The sequence below is a fragment of the Cottoperca gobio genome, chromosome 16, assembly GCF_900634415.1.
Source record: "Cottoperca gobio chromosome 16, fCotGob3.1, whole genome shotgun sequence".
In the NCBI taxonomy this organism is placed as follows: Eukaryota; Metazoa; Chordata; class Actinopteri; order Perciformes; family Bovichtidae; genus Cottoperca; species Cottoperca gobio.
In genome coordinates, this window is record NC_041370.1 from 11,074,011 (window position 1) to 11,095,665 (window position 21,655).

General features: G+C 41.5%; 1 protein-coding gene across 1 annotated transcript; it reads right to left on the bottom strand.

The window, feature by feature from the left end:
• Positions 1-449: 449 nt before the first annotated feature.
• On the bottom strand, positions 450-21,078 carry fam171a1 (family with sequence similarity 171 member A1). The gene is given in 10 exon segments (XM_029450883.1): positions 450-4,201; positions 4,203-4,793; positions 5,109-5,226; positions 5,792-5,903; positions 6,346-6,462; positions 10,073-10,249; positions 10,875-11,033; positions 14,204-14,296; positions 15,191-15,418; positions 20,582-21,078. Coding segments are annotated over 10 exon segments (2,745 nt in total). The 5' UTR covers positions 20,709-21,078; the 3' UTR covers positions 450-3,178.
• Between the last annotated feature and the right edge of the window lie 577 nt (positions 21,079-21,655).

Below are 21,655 nucleotides of genomic sequence, written 5' to 3' on the forward strand. Positions count from 1 at the left end.
ATTAAACTATCATCTAATTTTAGAATAAACAAAATTCTCACTGCAAACAGTATAAGGTTTTTTTCTGTGTGTCCGTTAATGGTAATTTCATTCAACAAAACCTTATTTAGCAATATGTGAGCACAATATAAGTCTTAAAACTACATCTACAAAATCATAACATCAGGTAATAATGCAAAATTTAAGATTATATTATATTTTAATGGCGTAGATTGCCAAACAACCTAACAAGGAATGTAATTACAAGAAGAAGAAAAGAACATACTCAATCTGGGGTTTTGTTGGAACATGGTGGTTGTAGTGGTCCAGGACAGTTGCATGCTTTACCCGGGTGGTAATCCAGCCTTGCTAAAAAAAAATTACCTATATTTTATATTTTCTTAAGTAATGGGAAAATAACAAAAACGCAAACTCTCACGCAATTATACAAAACACAGAGACACAAATCATTCCAGTTTGGCGGTTTATTCAGAATAATAGGCTTCAAATATAATGCAAGCAACCCAGTTACACACTCAGGATGCTGTACTACTGCAACTCCACCCTAGAACTGGAGGTTGCTGTGGGATACTAAGAGAGAAGAGGCCATTCACAACACCAACTCACACATCATTTTGACCAGGTAGAGGAAAGGAAAGAACTATACACACTCTGTAATGATTGCAATGACTATATGAACCTTGAGTGGATGTATGTTGATTATTTGTCAGCGCTCTCACGTGGACACACAGTCTGACAACGCAAACACACCGCCTGCAGCATCGCAGAAGAACATTAACACCACCCAGGCACACAAACACATTCGAGACAAACATTCACCCACTACAAACACAAAAATAAGAAAATGCACTGAAATGACCTGCAGTTTAGCTTCACATACAATCACACATAGCTTTATCTATCCCGTGCTTCACTGAAAACTTCTGTAAATCCTTAACTGCTTACTCTAAAGACAGATTGGTGCTTTGCTGATTACTGTAGAGGATTTTACGATTGCAGCAGCTGGTAGACATTTCCCGAAATGTCTGCAGTGTAGCTTGTAATACGCTAGTGCTGAGGAAAGTTTACTGCATGCTTTCTTTCACAAGTGGGAGAGAAAGGGAGGGCTGAGGTAGAGGAGAAAAGCTGAAGGCAAAAGAAGGTGAGAAATAAATAAGGTAATCTGTTCCACAAATTTGATGTAGAGTCAGGTTGTTCAAAGGCACTTGGAACACGAGGAACTGGTGAAAAGAAAAGAAAAGGTGAAACACAGCATGCAAAAATATTTTGGTTTCAGGTAAAACTTGCAGTTATGTGTATTTGTGTAATTCTTAACAATAAGGCGGGTGAAGAAGAAAATCCCTTAACATATTCGAAGAAATAAAAATAGCCTATTCTTTTCGGGTAAAATACTTCATGTTGGCAATTAAAATCATAGTGATTAAAATTACAAAAAAAGGCATCTCAAGCAGCCGTATAAAAGTGATGCATAGCCTTTAGAGCAAAAATATGCCAGTCAGTGGTTCAACAATTACAAAACCCTTCATATTATTACACCTCACAATTATTTTGGGTGGAACTACAGTTTGGTAGTGGTATTTCATCCTTACTCACCAGCATAGTGGTGTGTCACATTATCTGTTGCAGTGCGGATAGTGGTTTAATTTCTTCAGTCCAAACACTTCACCCCCTCTGTAGATCATGTAAACACCCATACAGCCTTCTGACGGGCTAGATTCAATTCTAGCAACATACTTAAAACCATTCAAAGTACAGGATTCACATGTTCATGTCGGGGTTGATTCTTGTGCAGAAACACGCTGAAAGACTTTTCCTAACAGACTGTGAAAAAAAGTCGAATCACCTGCCATACATTTGCACATATGCTCCACAGTCTTAAAAATGAGGGTTATATAATCTCACTTTAAAGAAGCGCAGCGTGTTCTTTACAGTCAGTGGACCGAGGCCAATATGGCTAGAGAAAGAAATGGCTCCTGTAGTCTTTCGCTTGTGAGAACCACCCATCATCTGTTTCCGCAACAGTTCCTTTATGCTTACAAGGCTATTCATAAAAAAAGGCATATATTCGTTGTGCATAAAATATTCTAATTTCTTGCCTCCAACGTCCATTTGTCTCCCTCAGGCAATGTGTACATCATTCCTGATGAGTTTAGGGAGAGTGTTGTGAGGATGACAAAGTGAAGTACAACAGTGGTCATTTCATAAAGGGGACCTAAAGGATCTGAATTGTCCCATCATGCTCTGGACTAGAAGGGATCCCAGTGCTGAAATATTTTCTCAGTGCTCAATTAAAAAAAACAAAGGGCTTCAAATGACATGGTCGTATCCTTCACGTTATGATCTGAGCAGAGATGGGAGTCATGGTTAAAGGATAGGTTCACATTTTTTTCAAGTTTTAAAACAAAAAACTGACATGCCCATATGTACAGTTGACCAATTTTGGTGGCTGTACTTGTTGCTCCTGTCTACACCATGAGCAAACAGATCATTTCCTAAAGTGATATTAATGTAAGAGATGGGGGACCTCGTTCTGTGAATTATCAGTGTATCCATGCATGTACAGAACATTATCACTGGATTAATATGATATTGACGAAAACGTATAAGCGTGATGATTCTCAGGCAAGTTCTGGAGTAATAACGAGAATGTTTTTCCCTATGATGGATCTTTATTCATGACATAGATAAGGATATCTCGAAGTGTAAGTCACACTGAATCTACAAATATAAGTATTATGTTAAGTTGTGCCTACAAGAAGAAGAGTTAGATTGTTTACTCAAATTGCTGCAATTCACCAGTTTTTAGAGATTTTAGCAATTGGTTTTTATTACTTCCTTATTTACCTATTTTGTTTTTATTGCAACACTGTCATTTCCTATTAGGATTAATGAAATCCTCTATCCATCTCAAAAGACTGTAATTTTGGGAGATCCCCACTAACTTAGACTGCTGAAGCCTCCAATTATTTTCAGCTGAATCAGAATTATACCTGATTATAATAACACAGAACCAGGACTGTGGATTTTGTCCCACCATAACTTAAATTTAAATCACTTTGTGAAGTGCCAGTATGTACAGGAGGAACAATTACAACAAGCAAAAATGCTTTCAATGTACATATAGGCACGCGAGTATTTGAAAAGATGTGAAGCTATCCTTGAAGCGGTCATCTGTGGATCATTTCAGGTTGAAAGCCAGCAGGGGTCGCTCTTCTCTTCTCTGCCAGGGACTCTTCTTCTCCTCCTCTCCATCCTCATGTGCTGCATCGTCATCAGGAGAGACTGACAGCAGCACATGATCAGTCCTGAACGTCTCTCCCTCTGGTGTTGGCAGAGGAGGAGGAGAAGCAGGGGATGAAGAGGAAAGTGAGGGTGGTTCCTCTTGTATTTCTACCCCCTCTACTGTTTCCCCCTCCACATCCCCCTGATCCACACTCTGACCCTCTGCTTTGTCTGACAGGATGGATCCTTTTTCACTGTCCTCTGGACTGCATTTTGGCGTCTCCTCCTCGCTGCCTCCCCCTTCCAGATCATCCACATACACCAGCTGAGTGTAGGCCATGGCTGGTGCTGTGACCTTCGACCTGTCTTTCTCAATCTCTCTTTTCTCCCGCCCTCCGTCTCTCCCCCTGCGGCCCACTCTCGGCTCGTTCAGGTCCACACCGGAGTCCAGGCTGGCATCGTTACCCCGCCTCCCACCGCTGGCATCGTTAACCCGCCTCCCACCGCTGGCATCGTTACCCCGCCTCCCACCGCTGGCATTACCTTGTTGACCTCCTCCACCTGGCGTGTTGCCGTGGCACCCGGCCCGCTGGAGGTCGATGTAGGAGTGGCGAATATGAGCGTTGGAGCGTCCATCAAGTGAGACAAACCAGGCTCGGGGGTGAGGCAGAGGCTTCCCTCCTCTGAGCTCCATTAAAGTCTTTTCAGCCCACAACGTGTCCTCGCTGTTTATTTCGACCAGACCAGTTTCCCCAAGCGCTGCTGGGATAGACAGAGACTCTGACAGGCCGAGCCGTTCTCCGCCACCCTGCTTGGCAGGACGTGGGGCGCAGTCACTGAGGGTTTGCCCCAGGGGCTGCTGGGAATGTGAGGCATTGAGCTCAGCTTGGATGGTCTCCAAGTCACTCTGCTGGTCAGTCTGCAGCAGGAGGGCCTGACCCGACAGAGGGTGCTCCCCAGGCAGGCGCATGTAGTGTGCATGGGATCACCAGCGTAGGACGCACCCTCGGGTAGCCTTCTCCTCCACTCAGCAGGTCCACAGAGCCGCAGCAGAGCAGCTGGCCCGGCCTGCAGAGCAACGGGGGACTGGGACGCTCCAGATGGTCCACAGAGCGGGACAGAAGGTAGTCAGGAGCTCTGCACTCACATCCCTCCCCTCTACTGGGGGAGTGAGGAGGAGAGGAAGGGGAGATGAAATCAACAATCCCAACACTGCTCAGCTGGTTAGCGGACACCTGACCGTGATTGGCTGACGACAGTGCATCTGAAATCGGGTTGCTGGACGAGCAGACGGAGGTATATGATTGACGGTAGCCCCTGTCTGTTCCGCATGAAAGGGCAGCCTTTAGTTGGAACGTCTCCACGGACTGCCGGTAGTCTCGGCCGCGAGGCGTTAGATTGCCAAGAGAAGAGCCGTGGTGGCTGTTGTTGCCGAGCGAGGAGCGGCTGTGTTTGCTGTGATGGATTAGGCTGTGTTGACGATGATTGTCTTGGTGCTCATATGAGGACGGCTTCAGCATTGGTGTGGTCATGTCGGGCTCAGTCGCTGTGGAAACAAGTTCCAGCTGCACCTAAAGACAACAAAATATTCAAGTGTAAGAAACTTTCTAAATATACTTAATGTAACGACATCATTTGACATTGGAGAAAGAGGCTCAGAAATGTGAAACTATATGGCAACCATTTTTAACCTATATAATACTATACACACACCACACATTTATTATTTATTTTTCAAACTTTTATTTTAATTTATTTATATATGTACATGTAGGTGTTTATACAATTGATTATGTTTAAGTTAGAAGTACTTCCTCTGACATTCACTAGGACACTGTACACATTGTAGACTAGGGATTGAACCGCTCTCTGTAAGTCAGACTGACCTCGTTGCTGATGAGGTTCAGGTGGGACATGGAGGTGGCTTGATCCCTCTTACTGCCGTCCAGACCAGACGACACTGTGAGCTTACGGTGAGACCCTCGAGGCTTCAAACAACGGCGCCTGCACAACACAGAGACACAACAGAGGTTATGATTCAATCAGGGGAAATTTTGATTTATTTGGTGCTGATATCACAACTGATGAATGGATAAAGAGGATGAGCCACATGCAGAAGAAGATAAGAAACCCTCTAAAGTGTCTCATTATATTAGTGTTGCAACACTATCCTAGATAGATGAATTTCAGCACATTTAGATAAACTAAATGTTTACAATAGGACAGATTGTGACACTGGATGCTGAATGGATGCATTTCTTTTTTTGTTAGAAGTTTTCTATTGGTAGAGACAAAACAAACCCAATGCTTCCCTCTTTTTATGAGTTAATGTTGAATTAAATGTGTCATACAAGCAATATTCATGTTCATAATGAGGGACACAGGCACTAACTAGTGTGTATTATATACACATCAAGTAACAAAAATATCAAGCCTACACGAGTCAGCTACTGTACATTCACATGTTCCACACAACTAGTCATAAGAACTTGACTCATATTATTGTATATTCCTGTGAAAATGTTGCCTTTAGGATGGGAGATATTGCTGTGGAAAGTGTTTCACGCACCTGCAGTAGTACATCAGGAGGCAGAGCAGGCAGAGCAGGATGAGAGCCATGCCTCCCAGTATAGCCAACAGGAACACGGTGTGGTATGTGCTGATGTCCTTCAACACTGGACCTGTTGGACAGACAACAGGTCATAATGAAACTGATTTGAATATGAACCAGGTTTCACTCACTGTCAACCGTAATTTGAAGCTAAAGGTGGCAAAATTATTATTTTTTAGTGTCTGCGGATCAAGGTTAATTACCGTTACAACACAGATAATTTTTATAATGAGCAACAGCACCTTTACAGAAGCTCACAAGCATCAATTAAAAAGAGAGAGAGGATTAAATGTGTGGACACAAAAAATATCAACAGAACTTTAATTGCAATTCTTCCACAAAACACAAACTCAAGCCCTTAAATGTCAATTTTCAAAAATTGCCTTCAAGTTTATGACTGTATATCTATATTCTACACCACTTAGAAATACTGTATATGTGAGCACATATGACAAAATGTGTGTTTGTTGTTTTTAACAGTAAATATAATCTGTATCAAAGCAGTTTCTCACCTGAGTGTAGTGGGGACATGGCGGCCACCCAATAACCCAACTGAGGAGCGATGTAAGTCAGACTGAGCTGGTTGCCCTCCCGCTGCACGTGACCCCAACTGCTCTTTATCCAGGCACCTGCACACAATAATTATTTTGTATAAAAACCAGTGTGCCAGTTCACAGATTGCATTAGCGACAAACGGACAGCTGACTAAGCCTGCAGCATCTTCCCATCTGACTCTCATTAACTCAGGACAGACAAAGCAGCACTCTACTTAGTATAAAATGGATGGATTAACCAATTTGTTCGCTAAAATACACACTTGCCCATTATGATACAATAAGCTTCCTGTAGCAGTAGTGACCGTGTTTACTACAGTTCTGATGGTGCGGACTCAACAGTCTAGCACACAGATACAAAAATATTTTATGACAAACATTAGGAAGCAGGGCTGCAACTAACAATTATTTTCATTCTCAATTAATCTGCAGAATACTCTCTACATTAATCTACTACTCTGTTGTAATATAAAATGACAGAAAGTTGTGTTAAAAGTCCAACTAATCATTGCAGCTTTATTACAAAGACTTTTGTAAATTAATTTTAATACCTTCTAAAAGGTTTATTTAGAGGAAACTGAATTTAATATGTTTAAGACTTTTTTCAAAACGCAGATTTAAGCTCAGGAGTGTGAGAGGAGAGTGTTTTGGTAGTTCTTATCTCTCCCACAGGGAGGCAGCACGCTCAGTTAAATGCCAGAGAACCTCTGAATAGGAGCACAATAGCAGCTCCAGCAGTGAGAGTTACCAACAAAGCCACAACAAAGCCAGAGTCACTGATTGATTGGGTCACAGTAAATCTGCTTCAAGAGGAAACATTCAGTTGTGCCTTCACACTTCTCCTTCTTTGGGCCTCAAGGCTAACATGGGGAAAGAGCCACTTTGTTTCTTTGTTTATTCCCAGTTATACAACATCAAGTTTTCAGGAAACTGCATCGATCTTCAGGAGGGAGGAAACGAAACAAAAGGGACAAGGAGGTGGAAAGGAAGGAGAGATAAGGGAAGAAGCAAAGAGAAATATCACACACACACACACACACACTTAATAGCGACATTAAATGACTCTGTTCCCACGCTTCAATACAATACACTGCAGAGAGTCTGGCGACTGCTTAGACACCATGCAAATATTTATATTGTCAATACAGCATGTATATATTACTTCTGCTTCACACCCATTCATGCAAAGTCAACTCAGCTGACATGGGATTTATTTTTATTTTTTTAGCAGTCGGCACATCTGAGGAAGCCGATTTGCATCATCAAACTCCTTTTAGGATGAAAGTGCATTTTTGAATGACAAGCAAAAACAAACGGGTGAACTTGATCTGTTCGTACATGACATCATTTTGCCCCACACTTTGCACCGTTAACATAATACATGAGATGTTGTCAGTTATACAAGATAAACAGGTTTGTGTGCGTGTGCGTGTGTGAGATGTCCATTTGCGCACTTTGTAAACAAAACTGAGCTTCTTTGTGAGGGAGCTTTTATCACCCTGAAGTATTCCTCCAAAAAGGCACCAGACAGATTTCAAAAGATCTTTCTTTGAGTCTGTTTTCTATCCTCGGTTTAAAACACACACACACACACACACACACACACACACACACACACACACACACACACACACACACACACACACACACACACACACACACACACACACACACACACACACACACACACACACTACTTACTTACGGGCTCAGTAAAGAAACTCAATCAGGACCCGAGTCTTTCTGTTGTGGTACTTATTTGGTGGGTTGCTAAGGAACACGAGATGTAGCCCGGAGAGGGTCCGGGGATGACTTCTGTTGTGGAAATACTCACTGTTACAGGCTGTGCGTAGGCTTCAAGTGTGTGTGCGTGTGTGTGTTCTCTCAGCTTTTATCAAAGCCCTTTTCATAAGCTTTGGATTTTGCTACTTTGGGCACTTTAAACTGAGCCTTGAGATCGATCACAAGAGCAAAGATGGTCGAGATCTTAAATGTTTATTGGCCCAATAAAATGATTCTTGCAGGAATATTTTTCAGGGAAGATTGAGTGAAACGCTAACGCAAGAAGTTAGGAGTAAAAAATGTTTAAGGTGGAAGATATCCAACACATGGGTACGCCTCAGTCTATTGGGAAACAACTGTTTATTGCGTCTTCCAGCTTTCTCTTCTAGTTTACAAGAACATATTGAGAAATATTGTCACCTAACAAAAAGTATTTACTTGTATTAATGTCACATTTTCAAACCCCAAAACCTCAGGGCATTCCGTTTACAACCACAGGAGAGTGAGGAAGTTTTGGCATTTTTGCTTGAAGCAGCTGTAACATTCTTTTATATTATACTAATTTTAAGGAGTTGCTCATAGTGACAAAACCCACAAAGAATGAGTCCTCGACAGTTTCTCTCAGCTCTGGGGAGTTTCAGCATCTTTCAGCACTTTGTTTTGGTTTTAGGGCCCACAACGTTACTATTTTGGTTCACTCTCACCGCTCTCATAGCGGGCAGCAAAAAATAAAGAATGCTAACGTTAGTCTGTGTTTGCAGGATGTGTAAATAGTCAACAAACAAGTTTTCCATATCAAGTTAGAGATGACATGTCAGTGTTGGGATCACAGCTCGTTCCTGCTGCCCACAAGTGACCAAAAAAACTAATTATTAATAGATTATCAAATTTGCTACATATTATTCCGTTTCACTACTAAGCAATTAATCGACTAAATGTTTCAGCTCTATAAATCGAGTAACCCGCTACATTTCATTTCACCAGAAGAATTTTAATAGGTCCTGACAGAGCACAAACATAATGTACAGTAGATCTGGAAATGTGAGCCTAATGTACACAGAGAAGGATGTTTTGCTGTACAGACTCGTCTGACTCAACCAATGATCTAATCACTGTCTTTCAGCTCAGCCTGTCCAAGAAGAACTGGGTGTGTCACCGAGCGGGACGTCTGACAACAGAGATTTAAGACTGCTGAAATAAATCAGTGGGTCTAGAGAGGCTTGAAGAGTCTCTGCTGTAGGAGCCAGCACCGCAGAGCTCTTTGCTTTTGTTATACTCAATTCAAGTTTTAGCTGAGCTCCAGCTGATTATACATCCACGGTCCAATCTTGTGATGTGTGGCAGTATTTGTGTTTTGATTTGCAGATTAATGCGGCGCAGCATGTTGGACATTTTTTATGACCTTATGAATACATTCTTTCATCCCTCAGACACACAGCAACAAGTTGTGACCTGGCTGCACTGTGTGAATATGCACGTGGTTTGTATTAAAGCTCCAATTCTGATCATTTCATGAAACATTCACCCAGAGAAGTAGGCCTCATTAACATAGAAGTAAATATACAACAGCACTGCACTTTTAAAAAGGCTTATTTTTTTAGATATCCAAGTACAGAACACAAACACAGATATGTAAATGAGAAAACGTAAGGTTTCGTGCAGCTTTTAAGAGTAAAATTCAAGCACTTTCGAGTTAACTAAACCAAACCTTTCCAGACTCTTGTAGATGAAACACCAGATTATGTTGATTTCTATTTTTCAAGTATATTCAAATTCAAGCATATTCCTAATTTAGAAATCAAAACGGTTCAAATTAAGCATTTTCCAAACTTTCAAGACTTTACACGAACCATGCTTAGTGCTTAGAAAGTCACAAAAGCTTTGTGTTTATGTCATGACATACCCAAGCGCGGGTCAAATCTCCAAGCAGGGATGTGATCATTTTCCTTCAGGCCACTGTCAGCCGGCAGGGGGACGGAGACCGTGATTGGCTCATTCACCTGCAGCTCCAATCCGTCGCTGGCCAATAAGTGTACAGAGATGGCCGCTACAGGAGTCAACTCAAACCTCTTCTCGGTCCCTGTGAGAGAAGCAGGAGAGGGTAAGAGAGAAAAATGGAGCGCAAAGGAAAAGTGAGTGGGAGTAGGGTGCACAGGAGGGGGAGCAGAGAAAGGAGCAACATGAAAGCGTAGATAAAAGGAGAGTTGTCAGGGGAAGGACAGACAGGAAAAAAAACAAGGGAAAGACAGGAAAGAAGGAAACAGGATGGAGAGTGAAAAAGCTGAGAGACTGAGGGTAGAGAGTGTCACACAGCACAATTATGCCTCCCCACATGCTACGTGCTGTGGGGAGGGGGAGCTTTTGAGGGCTATTCAAGCTGAAACACACACACACACACACACACACACACACACACACACACACACACACACACACACACACACACACACAGAGAGAGAGAGAAAGTGTGCAGGCTTGTGTTAGACACACAGGGGTTATTGTGTTTCAGGAGGTCAGATAGAGAGGCCTCTCAGGGGTAGAGACTCTCTGATGTACTGCTGCTTCTTCTCTTCTCTTCTCTTCTCTTCCCTCCCCCACCCCACTCCCCCCACCCCTCTCAGCAGCATTCTCCTCTTCTGTGACTGACTCTCTTTGGCCCTATTTCTACAGTCCAGTCTGTTACCATCCGCCAGTTCGAGCCTCACCTGTGCCGTTGCCGCTGAGCACCTGCAGATGGGGAAAGTGCTGGATGTGCGAGGGGGAGCTGGCCACGGTGAGCAGAGCAGTTAGGTTGGCGTAAGATGTGTTAGAGGGAAGACTCAGAGCTCTGCGCAGGAAATGAACACTGGGCTGATGCCTGAAACCTTGAGGGGCGACAGAGAGAAAGGTGTCAGAAAATATGGACATGCCAAATGAACATCCAACATCTTTAAAGTTTCTGTTTCCAAACTATTTCAAAAAGCTTTGGAAAATGGAAAATGTGCCACCTTTTAAGAGGATGTCCAATTACGGTTGACGGTAAATGTAGTCGATTAAAGCAATACATTCTTCAGTGGGTGCTATATTGTGCAAAAATGTTCTTCCTGCATCCAGCGCCATCATTGCAAGGAGAAGCTACAGGTTATTTCAGCGTGGACTTCTCTGGGAGCATGCGTGCTTTAGATGGCACTTAAAAAGAGAACTTCCTTGTTCGAGCAGGAGAACTCAGCTTTGTCTGTCAATATAGCACTGAGGAATGTATTGCTTCAATGGACTGCATTACATTTACCTTCAACACTGATTGGACAGCCACAAAGTTAGGAATTTTCCCTTTTAAGAATGTTCTGGTATGTTGCTCTTACTTCGGTAGCTGATGCTTGCGATAGATAGGACACATGGGGAAAGTGGGAGGACACTCACACGCACAAGCCAACATTAAACTGGGAACGTTGCAATTAATTGCTATGCAGATTAGACCATATGAGACCAATATAAAATAAATCTACTCTCTCACTTTTTTAACATTGTCCTGCTTGCCTCAGGGGACCTCTCTATAATAAAGGCATAACATTTCCAAAAATTACATATGTTGTTTTGTGGGTTATGAATAACAACATTTGGTACTTCTTGGTGTGAAAGATCTTCAGTTTAACTATTGCCTCTCTTGCCAGAACTCACTTAACGTTGTTCTGTATTGCTGATCATACATTTGTAAAACATTTCATTTTGTCTTTAAATGTATCTTAAAGTATGAGGCTGGTCATTTCTTATTATTAAAAAAATCCCTGGAAATTGTACCAAAGAATCCCATTTGGATTTTAGGATGGAACAAAGTAGGCCGAGTGTGATTTGGCATTTGAGACACACATACACGCAGATTCCAAAAAAATACAAATCGCCAGTTCTCCATCTACATTCAAAAGTTGTATTTGTCAAAAGCTCATACTGTATAATATGTGCAGTGAAATAGCATATTCTTAAAACTTTGCTAAAAAGGCCAGTGTGCAATAAAGATGAATAATTAGAATACGTGTAAAAGTAAAACATTAGAGAAATATAAAAGAATAAAAAGATAAAAAATGATAAATGTATGTAATTTAAGAATTAAAACACATAAGGGTATATTGACTCTGTAAATGTAAAATCTACATGTCACAGTTGTAAGGCAAACTACAAAATAGCATTTATAAAACACAGAACAATGAAACTTTAGTGAGTGTTTATACTTCAGTTTCTGAAAAAGTAATCTGAAAAGTCAGGAGGTTTTCGCCTGACAGCAATAGTCCATCTTGCACACTGATGTTGTTTCAGGATGTTTTACAAGGCAATGTTCTACTCTTCGTCTTCGCCTAATGCCTTTTTATGAATTCAGCCATCAAATTAGGCTTAATGGAGGCAACTCCGGATCAATACAGAAGAGATAATGCCTTGCTCTACTTTTTGTCTCGGACAGCGTGATGCTTCTCTCTGATATTTTGCTGTGCAATTAATAGTTGCCTTTTCATTTCTCCTCATCCAGCCTCTGCCTGCCATTAACACATTTTACATAGAGCGGAATAAACAGTGAAAACTGCATGTAGCTGGACTCAGCAAGGTGATGTCATTGTGGTCCGACTGTACCGAGTGCACATTCCTGAGCAGTGAGATACACATCCAGCTGTACGAGTGCTCACTGTGTTTCTAGTTGTACCCGACATTCATTTTGGCTCTGCAGTATAATATATATCTTTTAACTTTCAGGTTTCTGTCTAAGGTGTGTTCTTTAGGTTCAGGTGTGAATGTTATTTCTCCTCTGCGGCTGTTTTTGTGAAAGGAAATGACCCCGTCTCTGTTCTGTGTGTGTTCCCTTCCTCAACTCTTCTTGTCTTTTTTTCCCTCCACTTTCCTCTCACCTCATCTGTTCCTCCTTCTGTTGGACACTGCACTGCCCATCCCCCTTTCTCCCCTATTCTCTCCAACTGCTCCACCCACAACTCCACTTTCCAGCACATACTGTATCATCCTCTTCCTCTTCCCCCTCTTTTATTCTCTTTCCTCGTGCCACATGCCAAGGTTTATCACTCTCCTGGGCGCCCAAGTTCACAACGTCGTGACAAACAGTGTGTCGGACAGAGGGCAGAAACTACACTCCACTCAGGCACGTGCTGTGTGCACTCAAGAGGTTTACATGTTAATGGTGTCTGTATATTTATGTGTCTGTGAAGTTTCTTTAGTTAGACAAAACAGCTGACACGTAAAATGACTCCCTTGTTGGTCACAGACATACAAAAGACCCCAGCAGACAGGCTGTATTGATTATGTGAGTGAGAGAGTCTTATCTAATATATTTACACACACCTTAACAAAGAGGCTGACTAACAAAGACAGAGTCATGATTTATATTTGTGCATGTGTGGGCAGAGAAGGGTCTTTTTTACTCAACAGTGGGCCATTTAATGCATCGGCAGGGCTAATTATTTTTAATTGTTTTATTAAAAAACAAAACGTTTTTATTTTCATTAATAAATATGGGTACAAATTTGATTCTGACTCTAGTTTAACCATTTATTTGTCTTACAAACTTGGAGAAGGTGCTTAGTTTGCAGCTCGATCATGTACACATAATACAAAATATTTACATGTTATTCTCTTCACTTTCTTTTACCTCTCACCTCTGAGTTGTATAGAAAACCCTTATTTAGTGTGAACTACGGTGATTAAAGTCTTCTTGCAGCTGAAAACACAACTTTTGAATGCGTGGAAATATAAAATCTGGGAGAAAATTGAGATTGAAAGTTCATTCTTGATCTTGAAAAAGAGTTTGGAAAACTATCTCACCACAAGGTCCTTTTAGTAGCTGTTCTGAAGCTTTTGGTCGCATCACACGACCTTCCTCCACAGATAGGTTTGAGCAGTTGTCAGGGAATTGTAGATGTTAAAATAAACATTTTCCCAGAATATTTTAAAGACTACTCGCCAATGTTGGTTTAATATTTGAGGAGTTCAAGCTCAATTCATCTGAAGAGAAAGCTTCAGAATAGCTGAAAAAACAATGACCTAAAGTCACAGTGTTTACCTTGTAAGCCTGACACAATCTCCACAACATCTTCATACACCATCAGAGTCGCAGCTCTTTCTGGTAGCAGGTCCAGGCTGATGGAGGAAAATACTGGAACACAAATAAAAACCACACACACACACACACACACACACACACACACACACACACACACACACACACACACACACACACACACACACACACACACACACACACACACACACACACACACACACACACACACACACACACACACACACACACTACATTAACGGACAGAATAAATCCACAATCAGATAAGAAACAAACTGCAGCAATCTACCTGGCCCCTTTACCGATCCCTATCAGGCATAACAAGTCATTAAACCATCTTTATACATTTTTAATAGTCCTGCTTTCATCCTGTCTGCTGTGCAGGACACAAGTCTGACCGAGCAAACTGCACTCCTTTCCTCTTCCTTCCTTCCTCTCACTCGCCATTGTTCGGAGCTGGTAAGCGTGATAATCCAATTGGCCGTCGTTCCGTTGGCTCATAATAATACCCCCCGCCACCCCCTCTAGTCCAACTCTCCACCGCAACACACACACACACATACACACACACACACACACACACACACACTGTACTGCTGCCTCTTGGGAGGTATTGTGTGTGTGTAAGTGTGTGTGTTAGTGAAAGGGAAGCTTACGCAGCCCCCTTTTGTAATAAATTAGTAATGGAGCACTCCACTCATCATTAGCTCTCACACCTGGCACAAACTCACACTATTTCTATTTTACACTAACATACATACACACATTGAACTGGCTGCACACATGGAAATCAATAACCTGCAAGTCGACACTCCCAATCTAAATGTGGCTAAGTCATAATATCCATCCTTGCAATGGTCCAAAAATATCTCTCACACACACACACACACACACACACACACACACACACCCACAACCACACACACACACACACACACACACACACCCACACACACACACACTACCAACCAGGTAATCTGGAGGGACTCCAGGGAACAGAGTTCGGCACATATCCCTGTTTGGTTGCGGTGACGACTAACGGTGTCCCAAGGCGGTAGGGGAAGCGCAGGTAGGTGTTGCCATCAGTTGATGAGGTTTCCGTGGTTACAGCAGTGTGGTTGGTGAAGAGTTGAATGGTGGCTCCTCCGAGGGGCTGGTGAGTGCTGGCATCGCTCAGGTGAACCTTCAGAGTCACCTCTGTGAACAAACAGAGCGTTTACTGAGCCGTGTGCATATCTGAGTGTTGGTGTGGAGACACTGCAGAGAGGAGTGATATACAAGACAAAACACAGTTGTGTGTTATAATTACTGCAGTCATCCCTTTAACTGGGTTTGTTTCAGTGCCAGGCCCTTTGCCTCCAATCCACGGAGCATGCGTTCCAGATCCCGGCCAATCTCAAAGAGACGGCCTTCTGACCATTTCCTGGACTCTTGTCAACGGCACTTCCTCTTGAAAACAATGGACCATTTCCCTCTCTCAAAGAAGCCTTGGACCAGAGCGGGAAAACAACTATATATGTATTTTTTTATATAAACATCACTAATGGAGAGGAGGAATACAAGAATTTACACAGACTGCCTGTTGATTGATGAAAGGCTCACACTGAAGGCGCCTATAGACTGTAGGATAACAACGATCTTACAAGTTCACTGCAAGTTCACACTGTGCGAGATGGGTCAAATAAAATCTTCAGATTCTGCATCCGACTGATTTCACTTTACAGACTGAATCATTCATGGTTGATCGAGAAAATGATCAGGAGATTATTCAATAAAAATATTTAGATGCACAAAACAAGCATGCAAAAAAAGACGATTGTGTGAAAGTGTTACATATTCTGATACAACCGTTTAGTGTGACCGCAGGAGATGCTGTTGCATAGATGTTACTTTGTATCAGTGATTGATGTTATTAAGGTCAACGTTGGATTGAAATTATTAATGAATTCATGTGTACATCACTTTAATGTTGCAGGTGATTAAATGTAGTGCAGTAAAAAGTACAATAGTTGCCTCTTGAATTGTAGTGGAATAGAAGTATAATGTGGCAGAAAATGGAAATACTCAAGTAAAGCACCTCAACATTGTACAGTAGCCTACAGTCAATCAGTAAATGTATTTCGTTACTTTCCACCACTGCCAAAAGATACACTTGTATTTACTCCTCTGCAGAGAGGCAGGTCAAACACTGTGAGGTTCATTATACCACAAGCGGAAAAACAAACAAAAAGTAAATTTCAGCTTTTTATCCCAAAGGTATGATTAAAAATAAACTTGGTATAAAAACACTATAATTTAACATCCACACAAACCATCGCTCTCTCTCTCTCTCCGTCTTTGCCCACATGACAACCTCAACTCTGTTTGATAATTTTTCTGCTGGTTGACCCATGGTGACCTTTCAATTAAGGCTGAAAGGGTTTCTCCCCTCACCTAAACATGCTCACCTCCCCCATACTCACTGCAACTGAATTTAATCGTAACTCTTTCTTGTTGTAACCCCACCCTCCGTGACACACACACACACTAAACAAAATACATACCCCTGGCTAGACTGATCTCCCTCCCCCCGCTCAGGGATCCTGTGGTCAGCGAGGAACCACTCTGACAAATCTGGTGAGAGTTCAGCCCGAGTGCAGCAGGCTCCACCCAAAAACAGAGCGCTGCACCAAATGATACCTTTGCATGGGTGGAAGTTAGGACGTTTGGCAGAGCAACGCGTCAATTTTAAACCATACACATCATTACCCTGACAGGTTTGGTGTGAAGATCTGCTCTGTGGCTTCTTTCTAACCCTTCACTTCATTCTTCCCCGTTATTACATTTGCACTGTCACAGCTAGAGGACTGGAAAACAAAAACATGTCTGACAGTCAGAAACTACCCATTGCATTAAGATTTCGTATGTGTGTGTATTGGAGAGATCATGACCTCACTTCCTGTCCCACTCCCAGTAATATGTTGTTAGGGGTACCAGCTGTGCTCACTTTAAAAAGAAACTCCCCTGGGAGACTCCAGATTTACAAATGCAAGTCCCCCTCCCATTCCTTATCCAATAAATCACTACTGTGGTGACATCATTGTTAAACAAGCTAGGAGTCTCCGCTCTGCTCCGACACACAGGAGAGAAGATGTTCGGCCTGAAAACTGACAGAAGACCTCGATTCTGCAGCTAAACCAGCACCTTTATAACTGCCCCTCACTTTATTGACTCCTTATCGGAGTGTGTCGAGTACCATATGGAGGATAAAGGCATCAAAGAGAGTTTTGCCTGACCAACGAGGCAATCTCAGACCAATTATCCCAGGCAGCAGCAGCCAAATCAGCAGGGTGGTTGTGTGTGTGTTTGTATGCGAGTAGAAAGAGATTAACCCCAGAGGAAGAAAACGGGGAAGACAGACTGAGTGTGTGTATTCTTTTCAGCCCACTCCAGTTTGAATCAATGTGTGTTTGGTGCTTTAATCAGAAGTTACAGGGAGGCAAAGTATTTCTGCACCATAAAAATGAGGTGTGATAAACTGGAAATGCATGGTATGGCTGGCATCCATTGGGTGTGTAAGGGGGTTTGGTGTTATTCCAAACAGAGGGGGGGGGAGCAGATGCTTTTATGCACACAAGGCAGAGTGGAGAGCCTGTTTCTACACAACACCCAGTACAACACAAATGCAGCTCATTAGATTCAGTTACTTATCACACGTTACTGGAGTTTACAGTGATGTCTGTGAAAAACATTTACATATATTTTGTTTAGAATGAGCAAAGCAACACAAAATGTGTTTCTATTCAACTATTGTTATGTGTTTATGCATTTTCCCCTAAAAGAAACTTGGAAATGCAGAACATTCTGGAAACAAAACACTTGAAAAATTGCTAAATATATATATATTTTTTTTTTTGACTGAGGTGGAAAAGCTGGATTATGAATCAAAGCAAATGCAACAAAGTGAAATGGAAACAAGCTAAGTATGGGACTTAAATGTCACCCAAGATTATTCTTCTGCAATGATTTATCAGTACCCAACTGGAAAAAATACTCAACAATGTGGAATTAGTTTAGTTAGAAAATAGAAAATCTTCCACAAGCCGCAGTAATTTATAAGGAGTGTGAGAAGACATTGAAAATGAATGTATGTCTTACCATCTCAAGCACATGGAGTATGAGAGGTAACAGAAATCCTGTGACAAGAGGCAAGATCTCTTGAAACATTGGAAAGTTGTCATAACAAATAGTAGTTTTTATTATACATATGATAAAAATAAAGCAATGCAGTTAATGATTCAAGTCTATAAAAACGACACCAATGCATGTCAAATTAACTTCAAGCTCCAACAGACAGTTGCTAGTGTCTCAAGATGTAATAACTTGTTCAACCACAGCAAAAAAGAAAAGCTATGGTTTTACCATTAAGATAAATAACCAACATCTGATTCTTAGTATGGTGATCTTGCAATAAAGAAGAGAAAAATAGGCCTTTTAAAATGTTATGGGAACAAAATGAGTAATACACGAAAGGTTATTGTGGTTACGCGAATCATCAACAGGGACAAAGGGTAAATATTCAAAACATGTCATAACATGCAACATATGGGAACACAGAAAAATAATAGCATACACACACACTCCTGTCCGTTGAACAAATGCTCTGCCATAATAAAGGAAAAGGCTATCAATAGGTTTTCAGCCGACTATTTTCCCTCATCTGGATTAAAAGTGAGATTAGATAGCAAAGGTCGATCCCATTAACTCAGCAGGGGACACAGCAATAGGTTACATCATCATGTGGAGAGCAAATGCACTCTCTTCCTTTTACCACAGTAAATATTCCCATCAACATACTGCACTATGCACCATTACTGGCTCTGCTCTTTGACTCAGGAGGTTGTTGTTGTCCCTAAATACTATGCTTTCTCATGACCTGGTGTATTTTCACCAAAGTGGATCTGCTGTTAGCACTTACACCAGCATATTGTGATTAAACCAAGCTTGGCTAACTGGTGACAATATGATTGGATTGGTCTACTTCCTGGCAGCCCTTGTCCAGCTTCAGCGAATGTTTGTCTTCTGGAGATGCAATGCCATGCCTATTATGGGCAGGAGTAATGTGAGTGAGATCTATATCTGCGGAGAGATTGTCTGTCTGGCTCCACTCATCCATGTTGTCTGCTGGACAGACCAGAAGAAGTCCTCAGTATCGACCTGAACATAACCTCCCCAGGGACAACTGAAGGTCAACGTGAGGCAAAGTGAAAATCAGAGAGAGAGTGAGAAAGAAAGATAAAACAGAGGGAAGAGAGAGGCTGGGGACAGACTATACCTTGTTCTCTACCAAAGCTTGTTGTTGTACATTTAGCCAATTTTGATGACACACAAAATGCCTGATGACAAGCCTTAAAAGCAGAACTACTTCAAAAACACCTGAACTAATCATAACATTTTAAAATAAGAGAAACTAACTTGAGAATTTTGAGAGAAATCAGTGATCAGGGTTTCTTTCTCTTCTTCTTTTTTAAACCCCTGACTGATTTACAGCATTAGTTGCTGTATGTTTACATTCATTCATGTACTGTAAACAGAGAGGACCGAATGTAGGCCAAGCAAAAATGTAAGCGAACACAGACGAAGCATGTGATGTTTGCGTGCTTGTGCATGCAAGTGAGAGATAAAAAGGATGGATCAAACAGATGTGGCTCGACTTTAGTAGTTACTATGACAGGGCAACTTTGAAGTAAGTGACAGAATAAGATGTCAACAGATTATTGTGATTCATGCTGGCTTTGAAACGTTGATGAATGTGCCTGCCACTGTAGTGACAGGATACCCTCTGGATACACTGCAATCTGCAGACTTTACAAACTAATTTCATTCCTTCAAGTGCAATTTGTGTATTTAATCCTTTATTGCAAAATATTGTCTTATTCTGTCTTCTTGAATTTGTGTTTTCTGTCCCAAAATAGTGGTGATGCTTTAAAGTGATGTATATCTATAGATAGAGATATATAGACACTAAAATAAATAGAAAGTGTTTTCTTAAAAGCTAAAGAAATGACAAATCACAGCAGCTGGACTTTGCTGCATTTAGGACATATTTTAAATCCCTACCACTTAAAAAAGTATTTTTACACAGATAAGACTGCACCACACTGAAAAGTTGTTTAAGCATGTTATCCAGGGACATAAAACCAGGATGGATAACAAACATTTCAGATAAGTTTCGTGCTCTCTTTCTGCCACCAGCTAACTTGCTAATGCTAGCTAACTTTAGGTCACATCAGCATCTGAGCTGGCTAGCGGCACATTAGCCACCAAAATAGCCAGCTAACTAGCTTATTTCTAAGGACAAAATGTTTAAAACACTTGTACCTTCTGTGGCGGTGTCCTCCGGTAATGTTTTAGCGACAGCTCTGGAGACAAGGTATCCCAAAAGGCAGAGTACAATCGCACTGCCTCGTCTCCAGTCCACAGCCCGCATCGTTGCAGATGTGTGCATCAACGGTTAAAAAAAACAAAAACAAAGTAGGATCCAAATCTTTTGCTTTTACAAAGTCACTGAGCGGACACATCAGCGGACACTCGGTTTATTCCGTGAAGGAGGCGACACCCCATGTTTAGCAGCATCAGCATTCCTGTTTTTTCGCCTGTAAAGCCGTGTTTCCTCTGTGCCGTTGTGCATCCCCCGGCCCTTGTGCCGCTCGGTCGGTTTTTTTTCATCGACGGGTCAGAGAGGAAGACGGCCCCATTCCTCTGAGCCTCATGCCCAAAGAACAGCACCAACAGGCGGCTTGCTCCACACGCAGCACCGCTAACATCTGCGGACCTCCAGCGCCACCTGCCAGCCAAATAATATTCTAACGATCACCATGAAACTTCTCCAGTTGATGACTTACATTATGTATGTATAAATATGCAAATGAAGTTTATTAAATATGTGCATACAATTCCGGAACAGATATCTGGACTTTGGATAAAGCCAGGTTTAATTTTGTAAATATATTGTCGTCAAAGGTTTTTCCAAAGGGAATTTTGGATATCTCTTTGTATCACTCCATAAATCAGAAAATACAAAATAATTAGCAAATCAAAGCCCTTGTTGAAAACCTGAGTTTAAATAGGAATGAAACTGTAACGTTTAGTGTATGTAAGTGCTACTGAAGTGGAGATTTATGGCTCAGATAGAAAATGGCAGATATGTATTGTAAAATTACATACCTTTTGCAAGACACTACAGGTGAATAGAGTAAACCATCTAATCAACATCTAAAACAACTAATAGATATCACCATGTTCCAACAATCGGTTGATAAATCAATAAAAATGATAATATTCAATTATATTTTTTGACTTGTCAGATAACATTTTGCTAATTTTCTTTTTCACAAACAAGTTCCAATGTGCCAAACTCTTAAAACATTACATTACATTTTCATTTAGCTGAAA